We start from the raw sequence: 15,632 nt of genomic DNA on the forward strand, positions 1-15,632 counted from the left end.
AGGGGACCCAGAAGTTAGATGCCTGCTTATCTTTTACTAATGGTCATTCCTGAGGACAGTTAACCTTCTTTCTAGAAATATCTGCATGATTTATTTATGTCACATTACACAACATGTTTTGTACTATTGCTGATCTTGTTAATAAAGTATATATATATATAAAAAAAAGGCTGCATAAACCCCTTAAAGGGTTACTCCACCGAAAAACATCTTATCCCCTATTCAAAGGATAGGGCATAAGATGTTAGATTGCGGGGATCCTGCCACTGGGGACCCCCGCGATCTCTCCTGCAGCACCCCCGTTTTTCAGCTGCACAGATCATAATCGCTCTGTGGCTGATGACGGGCGGTGCAGGGGATGGAATATCGTGACGTCAATGCAAGTCTATGGGAGGGGGCGTGGTGACTGTCACACCCCCTCTCTTAGACTTGCATTGAGGGGGCGGATCCGTGACGTCACAATACTCCATCCCCTTCACCGCCTGTCATCAGCCACAGAGCGATCCTCACTCTGTGCAGCTGAAAAACGGGGGTGCTGCAGGAGAGATCCCCAGCAGCGGGATCCCCACGATCTAACATCTTATCCCCTATCCTTTTGATAGGGGATAAGATGTTTAGCGCCAGAGTACCCCTTTACTCTAAATGATAGCTGAGCTTTAGTTACCAGATATGGCCACTACTCAGAACTAACTGCTTCTGGCCCTAGTCACAGCATAGATTTATCAATTGCAGCCCTACAGAAGAGCTGATCAGTGGGGGTGCTTGGTGTTGGCACCCAATAGATCAGCTATTAATGGCTTATCTTGAGAACAGGCCATCAATCACTTTTTTATAATCTCACCTGTTTAATCTAACAAGAAGTGCAGTGCCGCCTTATTAAAGGGGTATTCCGGTGAAAAAACTATTTCAACTGGCTCCAGAAAGAAAGTAAATTACTTCTATTCAAAAATCTTAATCCTTTCAGTACTTATCATCTGCTGAAACTGAGTTGTTCTGTCTGACACCTCTGTCTGTCTCAGGAACTGTCCAGAGCAGGAGAGGTTTGCTATAGGGATTTTCTCCTGCTCTGGACAGTTCATGAGACAGACAGAGGTGTCAGCAGGGAGACAGAAAAATACAACTCAACTTCAGCAGCTGATAAGTACTGGAAGGATTAAGATATTTTGATAGAAATAATATACAAATCTGTTTAACTTTCTGGAGCCAGTTGATGTGAAAGAAAAAAAAAACATTTTCACCAGAGTACCCCTTTAACATTAAATTACACAAATCACCTGGTCCAGATGGTAACCATCCCAGGGTTTTCAGGACTTATCTGCCATAAATACAGATTGGGAAGTCACTTGAGGTTTAAACCTGATGAGAAGCCCTATTTGGCATTAGCCAAATTCCTGCTACATTCCTGCTGATAAATCTGCTTTATGAAACATGGATAATGATGATATTAACACGTTTTTTTTCTTCCCTTTTTTTCCCCTTCATTTTAAGCTTTTATTATTGTGGTTCAATCATTCTAATAACCACAAGGAAGCACCAATAGGAACTTCTTTTTGGAAAATCTGGAAAATATTGACTTGTGTTTCGGTAAAAGTATTTCAGATATACAAACAATTTGGTCACTATGGTGATTCTCTAAATACCAACCCATTTTTGGGTGGTATTTAGAACTGTACTAATTTGTGAAATTTTACATAATTGCATATTTATTTAATTTTAAAGTATAATAAATGCGTAAACAAAGTATTGATAACAGATGATTCGGATTATATTGATAGTTCAACACAACAATTTATTGATTTCATTTAAAAATTAAATAAAGATTAAGGTAAATTGATGTATGGCCATATTTTGATGAATTTGATCTAATATTGAACAATGTATAATAATCAGAGCGTCATTGAATTCGTTGTGGTTGGGTTCGCCAGCATCGCTCCTTACCACACGTTACTTTTTATAGTATTTCTTTTCCTCTATATTATTATCACTAGCGGTAACGGAATTACCTTTGTCGTCATCGTTTTGAATGACCGCCTTCACATACCTATGTACCTTTTCATAGGTGCATTATCCATTGTGGAGATTTGTATTGTCACAACAGTTTATCCGACCACTTTTACCCTTTTCCTCAAGGGACGGGCAAACATTAGTTTACATTTTTGTTTATTGCAAATGTATGCTTTTGATGCCTTCTTAATAACAGAGAATTTCCTTCTGAGTATTATGGCTTACGATCGCTATCTAGCTGTTTGTATGGCTCTTCGATATCACTCTATAATGACTTCAAAATTATGCAAGATATTCATATGTCTATGTTGGCTTCTCGGTATGCTTAGCCCATTGGCCATGATCAGCATGGTGTATAGATTACCTTTCTGTGGGCCCAATGAAATTGAGCATCTCTTCTGCGACTCTTCGCCATTGTTAACCCTTGCTTGTGCCAATAGTAACCTTGACGTCACAATGGACCTAACCGTCACCTCCTTCTCGATCATCCTTAATTCTATCATCACTGTTATAATATACACAAACATCTTAGTCACAATATTTAAAATGAAAACGTCAGAGGAACGTCGAAAAGCCTTCTCCACCTGCTTGTCCCATCTTCTAATGTCCCTTTTTTTCTACGGAAGTGCCGCCTTCATGTACATGAATCTTCAGTCAACCTATTCTCCTGCATACGATTTAGCTGCATCGATACATCATTCTGTGTTTACTCCACTTTTGAGTCCACTTGTCTACAGTTTTCGGAACAAAGAGATCAAAAACTTTTTGAAGAAACAACTTCTGCCCAAAACTCTATTGATACGTAGGTTGAACAAGACACTTGGAAACAAATGTTGATGTAAATGATGTGCTTTATTTTATTTTGTGGTAACAAAATAATAAAGACTAGAGATCACACAGTGGATTTGATTGTCTTTTAATTTATAGTCTTGTCTGTTTATTATTGTCAAATAACTTATAGAGTTGAACTTTTTTAACTTGTAGAATTTCAAATCTGCACCTGAATTGACTTAGATTCGGTTTTCGTCACAATCAAGAAATCCATTTTGATACAAAAATATAATTTATAGATTGATAGTACCTCTAACTTATAGATGCAAACTTAATATTTATTAGTTAATCAAAAGACACAGATACTGGCACTGGCGGTTTTCTTTATGAGGTTTTTGGTAGGCTTACTCGGCTGAATAAAGAAACTCTGCTTGGAACGAAATACCGTGAGTGCCCTCGTATTTTCCTTTCTTCTTTACATGTTAATATTAATTAGATTTCAAAGTTTGGGACCCCCCGCGATCTCCCTGCAGCACCCGCATTCTATGAGGGGCTGCATCTCCAGTTTCAGAAACCTCTGGGTTTCCGGGACTGGAGACATGATGTAATGCCATGCCCCCTCCATTAATGTCTATGGGAGGGGGCGTGAAGGCCACCACGCCCCCTCCCATAGACATGAATGGAGGGGGCGTGTTGTGACATCACGTCTCCAGCCCCAGAAACCCTGCATAGAATGTGGGTGCTGCAGGGAGATCGCGGGGAATCCCAGCAGCGGGCCCCCCGCAATCAAACATCTTATCCCCTATCCTTTGGATAGGGGATAAGATTTTTTTTCCCGGAATACCCCTTTAATTGATAGATCTGTCCCTGTTTGGGTTTAGGGGGGAGAAATCTAGATCAAGGCAGGTTTGGAGAGGTGAGGCAATAGAGGTCCACCCCAATGGCTTGTAATTTAGGCAGCATGAAAGCGATGACAGGTTCCTTTAAAGGGAACCTGTCACCTTTTTTATGCTGCCCAAACCACTGACAGCATAAAACAGGAGCAGGAAGTAAAATCCCAACACACTATGATTAACATGGAAATGCTCAGGTGTTTCAGAGAAATCATAATTTAAGAAAGGTGGGTAAATAGTCATGGGGGGGGTACCTTAGGCCCCGAGTCACAAAGCAGCTACTGAGAATTGCCCCAACGACTAGATATTGGGTCCTGGCAGCTTTTTAAACTATGATTTTATTAAGTCATAGCCTTTTGGGATAGTGCTCTCCCCCGCCCCCCCCCCCCCCTATTATAAGCTGTCAATCGATGGCTTATATAGATTAATTTAATGTTAATGCATTACATTGATCCATGTAATTGGTGCTCTATTGCTAAAGCCTGCTAAAGCCTGGCTTTAACAATCGGCAATGTTAGGCCCCAGGCTTTCCCAGCAAACCATCAGCACCCCCCGATCACATCAAAGGGGCTATGGGGCTACTACACATTAGGAATGACCGGCCTTTAATGTTTAAACATGACAGACAGAGCAATCTCCGATGTATGTCATTACTGGCAGATATATACTGATAATGGCAGCATCGTTTGCTGGTTATGGCACGGACCTGACTCCCGAGCCCATCCCATGACGTACATGTACATCATGGGTCAGGAAGGGGTGAAATAAAAATTAAAATAAAAAAAAAAGACGAATCCACAGCTTGGATATCCCATTAGTACCGAACTGCTATTTAGACATCTGATCAGTTTAACATTGAGAATATAGGGATGATGCATACCCTGGATATTTACATTGAAGTTTTGGTTGGATTAAAACACTTCCCTTAATTTCAAAATGTAAAGATCTCCAGTTGATCACGTTTCCTGTCTGATCATTGGTTACCACTTTTTGGATATCGTTCGGCGTAAGAACATAATCCCACATATGGACATCACCTATTTCTCCCACAAAGCATTGATTCAAATCAAACCCGCCCCCAAATGAGTCTTGTTCCTGCCCAAGAATAATACTAATTTCTGGTTTAATAGCAAATCCTTTTTTGGAGACCCTTCGAGGGTAAAGTTTTCCATTGATCCATAGTTGAATTATTCCAGTATCTGAGTCCCAAGTCACACAAGTGTGTTTCCAATCTAGAGCTTCTGGATCGGTCTTTATGCTGTTGTGTATCTGATCTACATAGACAGAACATACATTGGGTGGTCTGACTAAGATGAGGAATGCATTATGTTGGTTTTCTCCAGACATGGCCAGAGAAAAAAGGCTGTAGTTGCGAGTAAGCTCCGTGTAGGATCTCAGGCAGACAGTAAGCTTGCCAAGTGATGTTTTGGCTTCAGGTTTTAGGATCACGTGTGCGGTGGAAGATTGTTTTGGGAAGAGGAAGACCTTGTTTCCCAGATCTATAAATAATATAAAACAATCAAAAGGGCAAGATGATAAAAACAGAGTTAGGAAAAGTTGAGCAAATAGATAAGGAGGAGCTTACACATAATGCAACTTTCAGTTTCATCAAGACTATGAGCCATAACTATTCTAATTTTTTATTTATTTTTATTTATAAGAGGACCTGTTTATTCTAAAACAATTGTACATTAAAAACGAAATATAGGAAGAAAAAAAAGAAAAGAAAAGAAAATTTGAGGGGTTAACTTGCAATTTTGGCAGCAATCTGAAGGAGGAGGAGGTGTATCATCTCTTTTTTTTATTTTACTTCTGTAAAAAACACCAGAAGAATTCCTCGGATCTCTGGATTCCATTACTCACCACTGAAGCAGCAACAACAGGTTCAAGGGTTCTTTTGGTTCTACTATGGAGTTGTAGAAATAAGCACCCGCTCATGACACATATATTTATCAATTGGCGATATATAAGAAAAAAAAACTAAAACTAATTTAAAAACTAATTTATCTATTTTGTTTGGGGGGAGGGGTTTCGACCCCATTCATGTTGTCGGCATCATGTCAAAAAATGGATGCCAATGTATGCTGTTTTGGACCCTTTGTATTCAGTGGGTATTTTAGGTGCGCTTCCTTCTCGTTTACGCTAATTTGGCCAGATAAAATATTGCAGCAGACTATGCTTTGGTGTATGTACCATCAAATTGGCGTAAACTAGCGGGAAGCTAGTCACTAGGAGAATCTCTTTAGGCCACTGAAGCAGTATGGACAGGGCCTTTATACAATAATATTTAATAAAATGTATATTTATTTATTTATTCATTCATTCATTTACTGTAAAGGGATTTTATTAGGTGCTTTTGAATACATAAAATTCATCAGCCATGATAAGAACCAGCACCCCACGATCGTGTTGCAGGGTACTAATGAAGTTACCATGTGTGACAACTGACCTCCTGCCATAATCTTGAAGGTACCCTGGGCAGTACCCACGAGATCATCATGACCCGTATACGCGTGCATCTATCCATGACATGTATACACATCATGAGTCATTGAAGGGATACTCCGCCCCTAGACATCCAAAGGATAGGAGATAAGATGTCTGACCAGGGGGTCCCACCACTGTGACCCCCACGATCTTTTTGTAGTATACGGCATTGTAAACAGTGGAGGCAGTGGTCGCTGCCCGGCACTACGCCAGTGTTTAGGCTAGGGACCCACTCTAAATAGAAGGCCTTGACGTGGCGAGTGGACTTGTACTTTTTGATCAAAATGTATACTAACAACCCGTTTTGTATACTAACAACCCGAATTTATGCTGAGAATCAAGTAGATCAAAATACAAATTGTGGATGTGCGGCTGTGTTTCTTTTTCTCTTTGTGTCTTACAGTTGTAAACAGTCTGTTTGGAACGCTGGGTTCCCATAGCGGGGTTTGTGACGGCCGTCACTCCCCCCTCCCATAAACCTGAATTGAGTGGGCATGGCATGACATGATGTCGCAAATCCTGCCGCGAGAACCCAGCGATCCGGGTGCTACAGGGAGAACACCTCCAGGCTCTGAGATCCCCCGCGATCAGACATCTTATCCCCTATCCTTTGGACAGGAGATGAGATTTCTAGGGGCGGAGTATCCCTTTAAGGGCTAAATCTAAAACGTTATCATACTTCTGTATACTGCACATAAAAATACCATACCTTCTCCTGCATGACATTCCATGACACCCATCAGCAGCAGTGCATATAAAATCATCCACCTTAATAAAAAATAAAAAAAATCTGACATTTAATAAGTTTTGCTCAACATGCAAAACTCTTATCTGGCAAAACAGTATATTGTCATTGAACACTGAGAGTGGATACATTAAACAAAAATAACGTAGAGCTCGCTGCAATATGCCATCCAGCCGGGATAAACAGTAATCTCCTACACCTAACATAGACTAAAAACTAGTAAAACTGAGGTGGTTACTTTTACAAACAGCACCACATCTGTCCTCAGGTTGTGTATGGTACTGCAGCTCAGTTCTTTTGAAGTAACCACAAAATATACTTAGTTATACTGAGTTTTTAAGGTCGGAATTACAAGATAAATTAGGCATTTATTAAATCCCATTAGACAAAAGACAATTTATTGTAAGAACAACTAGGGTGCTACTTAATGTATGCCCTTGCAACAGTGATGGCATATACTCAACACACATTTAAGGTATACATCACATCATGTCTTTCTGAGCAAGGAGAGGGGGGTCTATGAGAAGGGGATTTTTTAATAGTGTTGAGCGGCATAGGCCATATTCGAATTTGCGATATTTCGCGAATATATGGACGAATATTCGTCATATATTCGCTAAATTCGCATATTCGTAAAATTTGTGAATGCGAAAAATTCGCGTATGCGGAAAAATTAGCATATGAAATTTTTTTCCAGCGTATAAGACGACTGGGCATATAAGACGACCCCCAACTTTTACAGTTAAAATATAGAGTTTGGTATATACTCACCGTATAAGACTACCCCTCTACCGCGATGTACGGTACCTTACCAGTGATTGGCTGATTGTTGTATACAAACCCTGCTTAGATTAGTCAGCTCTCCCTGCCTTCCCAGCCCTCCCTGTCTCCAAGACTATCAGAGCGGTACATGCCTCTTTCACCCGTCTGGCCCACCCTTGTATCCTATTACCGTACCTCCATCTCTGCCTCTCAGATCTCGCATATGCACCACCCTTGTATCCTATTACCGTACCTCCTTCTCTGCCTCTCTGATCTCACAAATGCGCACCAGCGCCTCCTGTCAGATTTCGCACATGCGCACCTGTGGCGCCTCTCAGATCTCGCACATTTACACCTGCGCTGCCTCAGATCTCACACATGCGCCGCTTCACTGCAGTCCTCAGGACTGAAGCGAGATCTGAGAGGCAGAGAAAGAGGTACGGTAATAGGATACATACAAGGGCAGGACGGACGAGTGAAAGATGCATGTTTTTCTGGGCACAGCGCCGCTCTCTCTCTATCCATACCCCGAGAGCCCCGCTCTATCTCTATCCATACAGGGGTGGATCCAGAGTCTAGCCTTGGGAGGGGCACAATCGTGTAGTGGTCGACACGCCCCCTCCGATAGACTTGCAATGAGGGGGTGTGGCGTGATGTCACAAGGGGCATGGCCGTGAAGTCAGAACCCCCGCAGCCCACACCCAGAGTTCAGAACAAAATGTTCCAAATGCTGGGGCAGTCAAGTACCCCTTTAAGTATGCAGCATTGTTCCTCCACACTAGGTAGGGAGCATAGTTCCCCCCACATTAGGTTGTCAGCATAGTTCCCCCCACATTAGGTTGTCAGCATAGTTCCCCCCACATTAGGTTGTCAGCATAGTTCCCCCATATTAGGTTGTCAGCATAGTTCCCCCACATTAGGTTGTCAGCATAGTTCCCCCACATTAGGTTGGCAGTATAGTTCCCCCAACATTAGGTTGGCAGTATAGTTCCCCCACATTAGGTTGGCAGTATAGTTCCCCCACATTAGTTTGGCAGTATAGTTTCCCCCACATTAGTTTGGCAGTATAGTTTCCCCCACATTAGGTTGGCAGTATAGTTTCCCCCATATTAGGTTGTCAGCATAGTTCCCCCACATTAGGTTGTCAGCATAGTTCCCCCACATTAGGTTGGCAGTATAGTTCCCCCAACATTAGGTTGGCAGTATAGTTCCCCCACATTAGGTTGGCAGTATAGTTCCCCCACATTAGGTTAGCAGTATAGTTCCCCCACATTAGTTTGGCAGTATAGTTTCCCCCACATTAGTTTGGCAGTATAGTTTCCCCCACATTAGGTTGGCAGTATAGTTTCCCCCATATTAGGTTGTCAGCATAGTTCCCCCACATTAGGTTGTCAGCATAGTTCCCCCACATTAGGTTGGCAGTATAGTTCCCCCAACATTAGGTTGGCAGTATAGTTCCCCCACATTAGGTTGGCAGTATAGTTCCCCCCACATTAGTTTGGCAGTATAGTTTCCCCCACATTAGTTTGGCAGTATAGTTTCCCCCACATTAGGTTGGCAGTATAGTTCCCCCACATTAGGTTGGCAGTATAGTTCCCCCACATCAGAGTGTAGTTCCCCCCACATTAACCTGGCAGTATAGTTACCCCACATTAGGTTGTAGTTCCCCCACATTAGGTTGGCAGTATAGTTCCCCTACATTTGGTTGGCAGTATAGTTCCCCCCACATTAGGCTGGCAGTATAATTCCCCCCACATTAGGTTGTAGTTCCCCCACATTAGATAGGCAGTGGCCCCCCACAGACATACAGCCTTCAGCCATGTGTATGGTTGTATGTCTGTGTACTGCCCCACTTCAGTGCTCCGACCACCGCTCCTCCGGTCAGGGGTCATGATCTACTGCTATGGCCTATAGGCCATAGCAGTAGGTCCTGGGACTGGAGGAGCGGCGTTCGGAGCACTGAAGATGAAGTGCCGCTGGTAACTTACCATGCGCGCGTCCTCCTCCTAGCTGCTCCGCTCCACTTTGCTCTGTTTCGATGGGCGCACACATGGGAAAACAGTGATGTCCCTGCGTGCGCTACATCCCGGCGGCCCTTGTGTTTTAAAAGTTAATGCGTGGGCTGCAGAAAGGTAAGCGGGACATCCTTGCATCCCAAAAATATCTTTAGGGACACAGGGATGTCCCGAATGTGACAGAGGAAATTAATCTCGGCAGGGAAGCCCGGGGTATGGATAACCCATGCCCCGAGCGTCCCGGCTGTCTGCAGCACCCGCCCTATAAGATGACCCCCGGCGTAAAAAGTAAAAAGTCATCTTATATGCTGGAAAGTACAGTATTAACCCCCTTCCCATTACAGGACATATGCATACATCCTTGCAAGACATGTTCGCACAACTATATGTATGCATATGCCCTGCATTGTCTCTGCGCTGCTGGATGTGATGCAGGAGATTGGTGACAGGACACAGCTGTCAATCACAGCCACAACGACACCCGCAACGCCATAGGCTGGAGCTCACAGCCAAACTGTTAGCATATAATGACAGTACTGCAGTATACTATAATGGGTAAAAAGTATAAACATAAATGGGGGAATTTACCAAAACCTATGCAGAGAAAAAATTATCCAGTTGTCATTAGCAACCAATGAGATTGCTTCTTTTATTATTAAAAAGGCCTCTTAAAAATAAAAGAAGCAATCTCATTGGTTGCTATGGGTGCAGGTTTTGATAAATTGCCCCCATTTCTGTTTTTGAATAAATAAATAAATACAGTGTAAGAAAAAATTAAATAAATGTTTCTTTGCCAATAAAGCCCTATATGCAGGGGCGTACCTAGAGCATTTGGCACCTGGGGCGGACCCTTTGTTTGGCACCCCCCCCCCACCTGCACCCCCCCCCCCCCTTAATTACACCCCCCTCCCTTCCCCCCCTTTTAATTACACCCCCTCCTCCCCCCTTTAATTACACCCCCTCCCTCCTCTCCCCCCAGGGGCAGACTGACAACACTCGGGGCCCTCGGACCAAAAATAGGCAAGGGCCCCTGCTAGGCTCTGCAGCTCGTCAATCTTCTGCCACGCCCCTATTCCACCCAAATCCCAAACACAATAAACTAAAATTTATATATGTAAGAAACATTTTAAACATAGGGAAATTTCCATGACCAATAATACTGGTATACAAGGAGTAAATATATACCACCACACAATAACTGGATAATACCGCCATACTGTACTGAATAAAACCACTATACACAGACCACTATACTATTAAGGATCTGTATAAATGATTATATACAGGACCATATGGCAGTAGATATCAGCTGTACACAGGATGTGTATACCATATAAGTGATTACTGTTACATTTTGGGACTCACAATTACGTCTTTTCTGATCAGCGGCGTCCTCTTTCCTTTTCTTCTCCGTCCGCATAAGACCGCCATGTGGATCTCTTAACATCTGCAGGACACACATGTCAGACTTTACATTTTTCCAGTGCCCTCCCCTCCTCTACACAATCTTTCCATCTATAGGCCGACAAACTGTAATAATGCCCTCCTTTGTGTCCTGCACAGGAAAAGGGCAGGTAGGTAGGTAGCCAGGTAAATAGGTAACTAGGTAGGTAGATCAGGAAGCTAGATATGTAGGTAGGTGACAAGTTAGGTAGGTAGGGGGCTAGCTAGGTAGTTAGGCAGCCATGTATGAATGCCAGGTATGTACATAGTTAGGTAGCGGGGTATGTAGGTAAGTAGTTAGGCATCCAGGTATAAAGTTAGGAAGCCCCCCTTCCCTGTAGGTATAGGCAGCAGAGTTAACCCCCCCCTTCCCCAAAGGTATAGGCAGCAGAGTTAGCCCCCCACCCTTCCCTATAAGTATAGGCGGCAGAGTTAAACCCCCTTCCCTATAGGTATGGGAACAGAGTTAACCCCCATTTCTCCTTAGGTATAGTCAGCAGAGTCCCCCCAGCCCCTTTCCCCGTAGGTATAGGCAGAATTAACCCCCCCCCCCGTTCCCCATAGGTATAGGCAGAGTTAAACCCCTTTTTTCCCATAGGTATAGGCAGAGTTACACCCCCTCCTTTCCCCATAGGTATAGGCAGAGTTACCTCCCCCTCTTCCCCATTGGTATAGGCAGAGTTACCCCCCTCTTCCCCATTGGTATAGGCAGAGTTACCCCACCCCCTTTCCCCACAGGTATTGGCAGAGTTACCCCCCTCTTTCCCATAGGTATAAGCAGACACACCCCCTCTCTTTCCCATAGGCATATGCTGAGTTACACCCCCCTCTTTCCCATAGGTATATGCAGTTACACCCCCCCTTTCCTCCCCTTTCCCCATAGGTATAGGCAGAGTAACCCCCCCCCCCTCTTTCCCATAGGTATAAGCAGTTACACCCCCCCCTCTTTCCCATAGGTATTTGCAGTTACACCCCCCCTCTTTCCCATAGGTATATGCAGTTACATCCCCCCTCTTTCTCATAGGTATATGCAGTTACACACACCTCCCTCTATCCCATAGGTATATGCAGTTACACCCCCCCCCTCTTTCCCATAGGTATATGCAGTTACATCCCCCCCTCTTCCCCATAGATATATGCAGTTACACCCCCCTCTTTCCCATAGTTATATGCAGTTACACACCACTCTCTCCCATAGTTATATGCAGTTACACCCCCCTCTTTCCCATAGGTATATGCAGTTACACCCCCCCTCTTTCCCATAGGTATATGCAGTTACATCCCCCCTTCCCATAGGTATATGCAGTTACACCCCCCTCTTTCCCATAGGTATATGCAGTTACACACACACCCCTTCCCATAGGTATATGCAGTTACACCCCCCTCTTTCCCATAGGTATATGCAGTTACATCTCCCCTCTTTCTCATAGGTATATGCAGTTACACACACCTCCCTCTTTCCCATAGGTATATGCAGTTACCCCTCCCTCTTTCCCATAGGTATATGCAGTTACACCCCCCCCTCTTCCCCATAGATATATGGAGTTACATTCCCCCTCTTCCCCATAAGTGTATGCAGTGACATCTCCCCCCCTCTTCCCCATAGGTATATGCAGTTACACCCTCCCCCTCTTTCCCATAGGTATATGCAGTTACACCCTCCCCTTTTTCCCCATAGGTATATGCAGAATTACACCCCCTCTTCCCCATAGGTATATGCAGCTACACCCCCCCTCTTTCCCATAGGTATATGCAGATACTACCCCCCCCTCTTTCCCATAGGTATATGCAGTTACTACCCCCCCCCTCTTTCCCATAGGTATATGCAGAGTTACACCCCCCCCTCTTCCCCATAGGTATATGCAGAGTTGAGAAAAAAAGGATGCTCACCTGATTTCCCACGCAGCGATCTCCTCAGCAGCAGGGCCCACGTCTTCGCCCCTTCATAGTACAGGCGTGATGAGTGACGTCATCGGCGCATGTACTGCATGCTGCGTGGGGGCGGAGGTGACGTCTCCTCTGTGTAGCTGCAGATGCGGCTCACACAGAGGGGACGCCTACTCCGGTATGTACGTGTATCACGCATACAGGAGAAGGCAGCTCTGTCTGCTGGGGATTTGGGACGAGTGTCCCGGATCCTCAGTAGTGGTGCCTGGTCAGTCTGTCCCTGGCACCCCCCTTGTGAGCGGCACCTGGGGTGGGCCACCGTGGGTCACAAACCCCATGCCCCCCCCCCACCAATTCCCCCCCCCTTGGTACACCACTGCCTGTGTGATCACAAAAAAACTATCTATCCAAATTAAGTATTGCCACATTTGTAACAACGTAAATTGTAACACAAAAAAGGGGTAAAAAAGGATTTTATTGTGAAAAGGAAAAAAAAACATGTCTTAATATTATGCACAATAATCTATATATATATAAAACTCATTGTGTGTGTGTGTGTGTGTGTGTATGTATGTATGCATGTTCCAGCATCACGTCCAAACGGCCAAAGATATTAACATGAAACTTGGCTCACATGTTACTTATATGTCAACAACAAACATAGGATAGGTGATTTAACCCTTACCCACCCCCATTTGCCAGGGTCGGGGTTTATGTTTAAAGTCCCATACAAGTCTATGGGAAATATATGTTACTGGATAACTTCCAAACGGCTGGAGATATTTCGATAATAGTTGGTCACATGTTACTTATATGTCCACTTAAAATATAGGATTGTTAATTTAACCCTTAACTACCCCGATTTGTGAGGGTTGGGGTTTTTGTTTAAAGTCCCATGCAAATAAATGGGAAATGTATGTTCCCACATAACTTCCGTACGGCTGGAGATATTTCAATAACTGGTACACATATTACGGGTGGGGATAGGAGGTCGACATAGGACGGGATAGGAGGACGGGATAGGAGGACCGCGATAGGAGGACGCAATAGGAGGTCGGGATAGGAGGTCGGGATAGGAGGTCGGGATAGGAGGTCGGGATAGGAGGACGGAATAGGGGGACGGAATAGGAGGTCAGGATAGGAGGTCGAGATAGGAGGTCGGGATAGGAGGTCGAGATAGGAGGTCGGGATAGGAGGTCGGGATATGACAACAATATATGAGGACGGGATATGAAGTCAAAAGCTTCCTCCTTTGTTTATTTTTCTCCCCAACAAGGATTAGGAAGGAAAAACCAGGCAACGCCGGGTACACAGCTAGTAATAATAATATGATACAATAATGTTACACACACTCATACCTCATGTTGTTCAAGTCAACGATTTGTCTTATTTCTTAAACCTCTTCTTCGCTCTATGTTTGGATGTCAGAATCCATGTATTTTATACTGAAGTCTTACAGCCCACCCATGTTTTGTAACCCGTAAATTTCACAATTATTTCATCAGAAATGTCCAGGTAGCTAATGTGCAAATACAGTTTTATTGATTTTTGAAAGGAATAAAAATATTTGTGAATAGATGTTTATCTGCACCAGTGTAAGGCTTGCCACAGACATAAGTTTTTTTTTTTTTTTTGTTCGTAGATTTAAAGGGGCACTCTACTGGAAAACACTTTTAATAAATCAACTGGTGCCAGAAAGTTAAACCGATTTGTAAATTACTTCTATTAAAACATCTAATCCTTCCAGTACTTGTCAGCTGCTGTATGTTCCAGAGGAAGTTCTTTTCTTTTTGAATTTCCTTTCTGTCTGACCACAGTGCTCTCTGCTGACATCTCTTTCCATTTCAGGAACTGTCCAGAGCAGAATAGGTATGCTATGGGGATTTGCTCCTACTCTGAACAGTTCCTAAAATGGACAGAGGTGTCAGTAGAGAGCACTGTGGTCAGACAGAAAGGAAATTCAAAAAGAAAAGAACTTCCTCTGGAACATACAACAGCTGATAAGAACGAGAGAGAGTTGTAGTTTTGCAACATCTGGAGGTCCGCAGGTTGGAGACCACTTTTCTAGGGGATAAGTTTTAGATTGCGGGGTGTCCAACCACTGGGGCCCCCTTGATCTCTCCGGGAGCAGCACATCACAACCCCGGTAGGAAGCGAGGGCTGCCCACACCCTCCATATATCTCTATACGAGAGCCGTTCGGCTATCTTCGGCTTTCCCATAGAGATATATGGAGGGGGCATGGTGGCCCCCGCTTCAAGCAGGGGTCATGACGTGATGCTCCCAGGGAGAGCTTGGGCCCCCTACAGGAGATCCTAGAGGGTCCCGTCAGTCGAATCCCCCGCAATCTTAAACGTATCCCCTATCCGCAGGATAAGTTTTTCAGCATGGGACTTCTCCTTTAAAGGGGCACTCCTGTGGAAAACTTTTTTTTTTAATCAACTGGTGCCAGAAAGTTAAACAGATTTGTAAACTACTTCTATTAAAAAATCTTAACCTTCCAGTACTTATTAGCTGTTGAATACTACAGAGGAAATTATTTTCTTTTTGGAACACAGTGCTCTCTGCTGACATCACGACCACAGTGCTCTCTGCTGACATCTCTGTCCATTTTAAGAATTGTCCA

The 15,632-nt window shown here is 43.8% G+C and overlaps 3 protein-coding genes across 8 annotated transcripts in view; 2 read left to right on the plus strand and 1 right to left on the minus strand.

Annotated features, from left to right (window-relative positions):
• Nucleotides 1-15,632, plus strand: part of LOC130295322 (olfactory receptor 8H1-like) — a 74,663-nt gene that overhangs the window by 15,317 nt on the left and 43,714 nt on the right. For 5 of the 6 annotated variants that reach the window (XR_008848780.1, XR_008848775.1, XR_008848777.1 and 2 more), the window contains one exon: nt 1,489-1,874. The exons of the other annotated variant lie outside the window; for it this stretch is intronic. The gene's annotated coding sequence lies outside the window, so the exon portion shown is untranslated. Of the gene's footprint in view, nt 1-1,488; nt 1,875-15,632 lie in introns of those variants that run through there. 6 annotated transcript variants of the gene reach the window in all.
• LOC130295325 (olfactory receptor 6N1-like) lies at nt 1,876-3,167 on the plus strand. The gene has a single exon (XM_056545963.1). The coding sequence runs from the start codon at nt 1,876-1,878 to the stop codon at nt 2,839-2,841; it is 966 nt and encodes a 321-aa protein (XP_056401938.1). The 3' UTR covers nt 2,842-3,167.
• Nucleotides 4,136-14,398, minus strand: LOC130295324 (C-reactive protein-like). Its single transcript, XM_056545962.1, has 3 exons — nt 14,366-14,398; nt 6,865-6,923; nt 4,136-5,167 (listed from the first exon to the last, which is right to left on the minus strand). The coding sequence occupies exons 1-3, from the start codon at nt 14,368-14,370 to the stop codon at nt 4,518-4,520; spliced, it is 714 nt and encodes a 237-aa protein (XP_056401937.1). The 5' UTR covers nt 14,371-14,398; the 3' UTR covers nt 4,136-4,517.

The sequence above is a fragment of the Hyla sarda genome, chromosome 11 (genome assembly GCF_029499605.1).
Source record: "Hyla sarda isolate aHylSar1 chromosome 11, aHylSar1.hap1, whole genome shotgun sequence".
Taxonomy (NCBI): Eukaryota; Metazoa; Chordata; class Amphibia; order Anura; family Hylidae; genus Hyla; species Hyla sarda.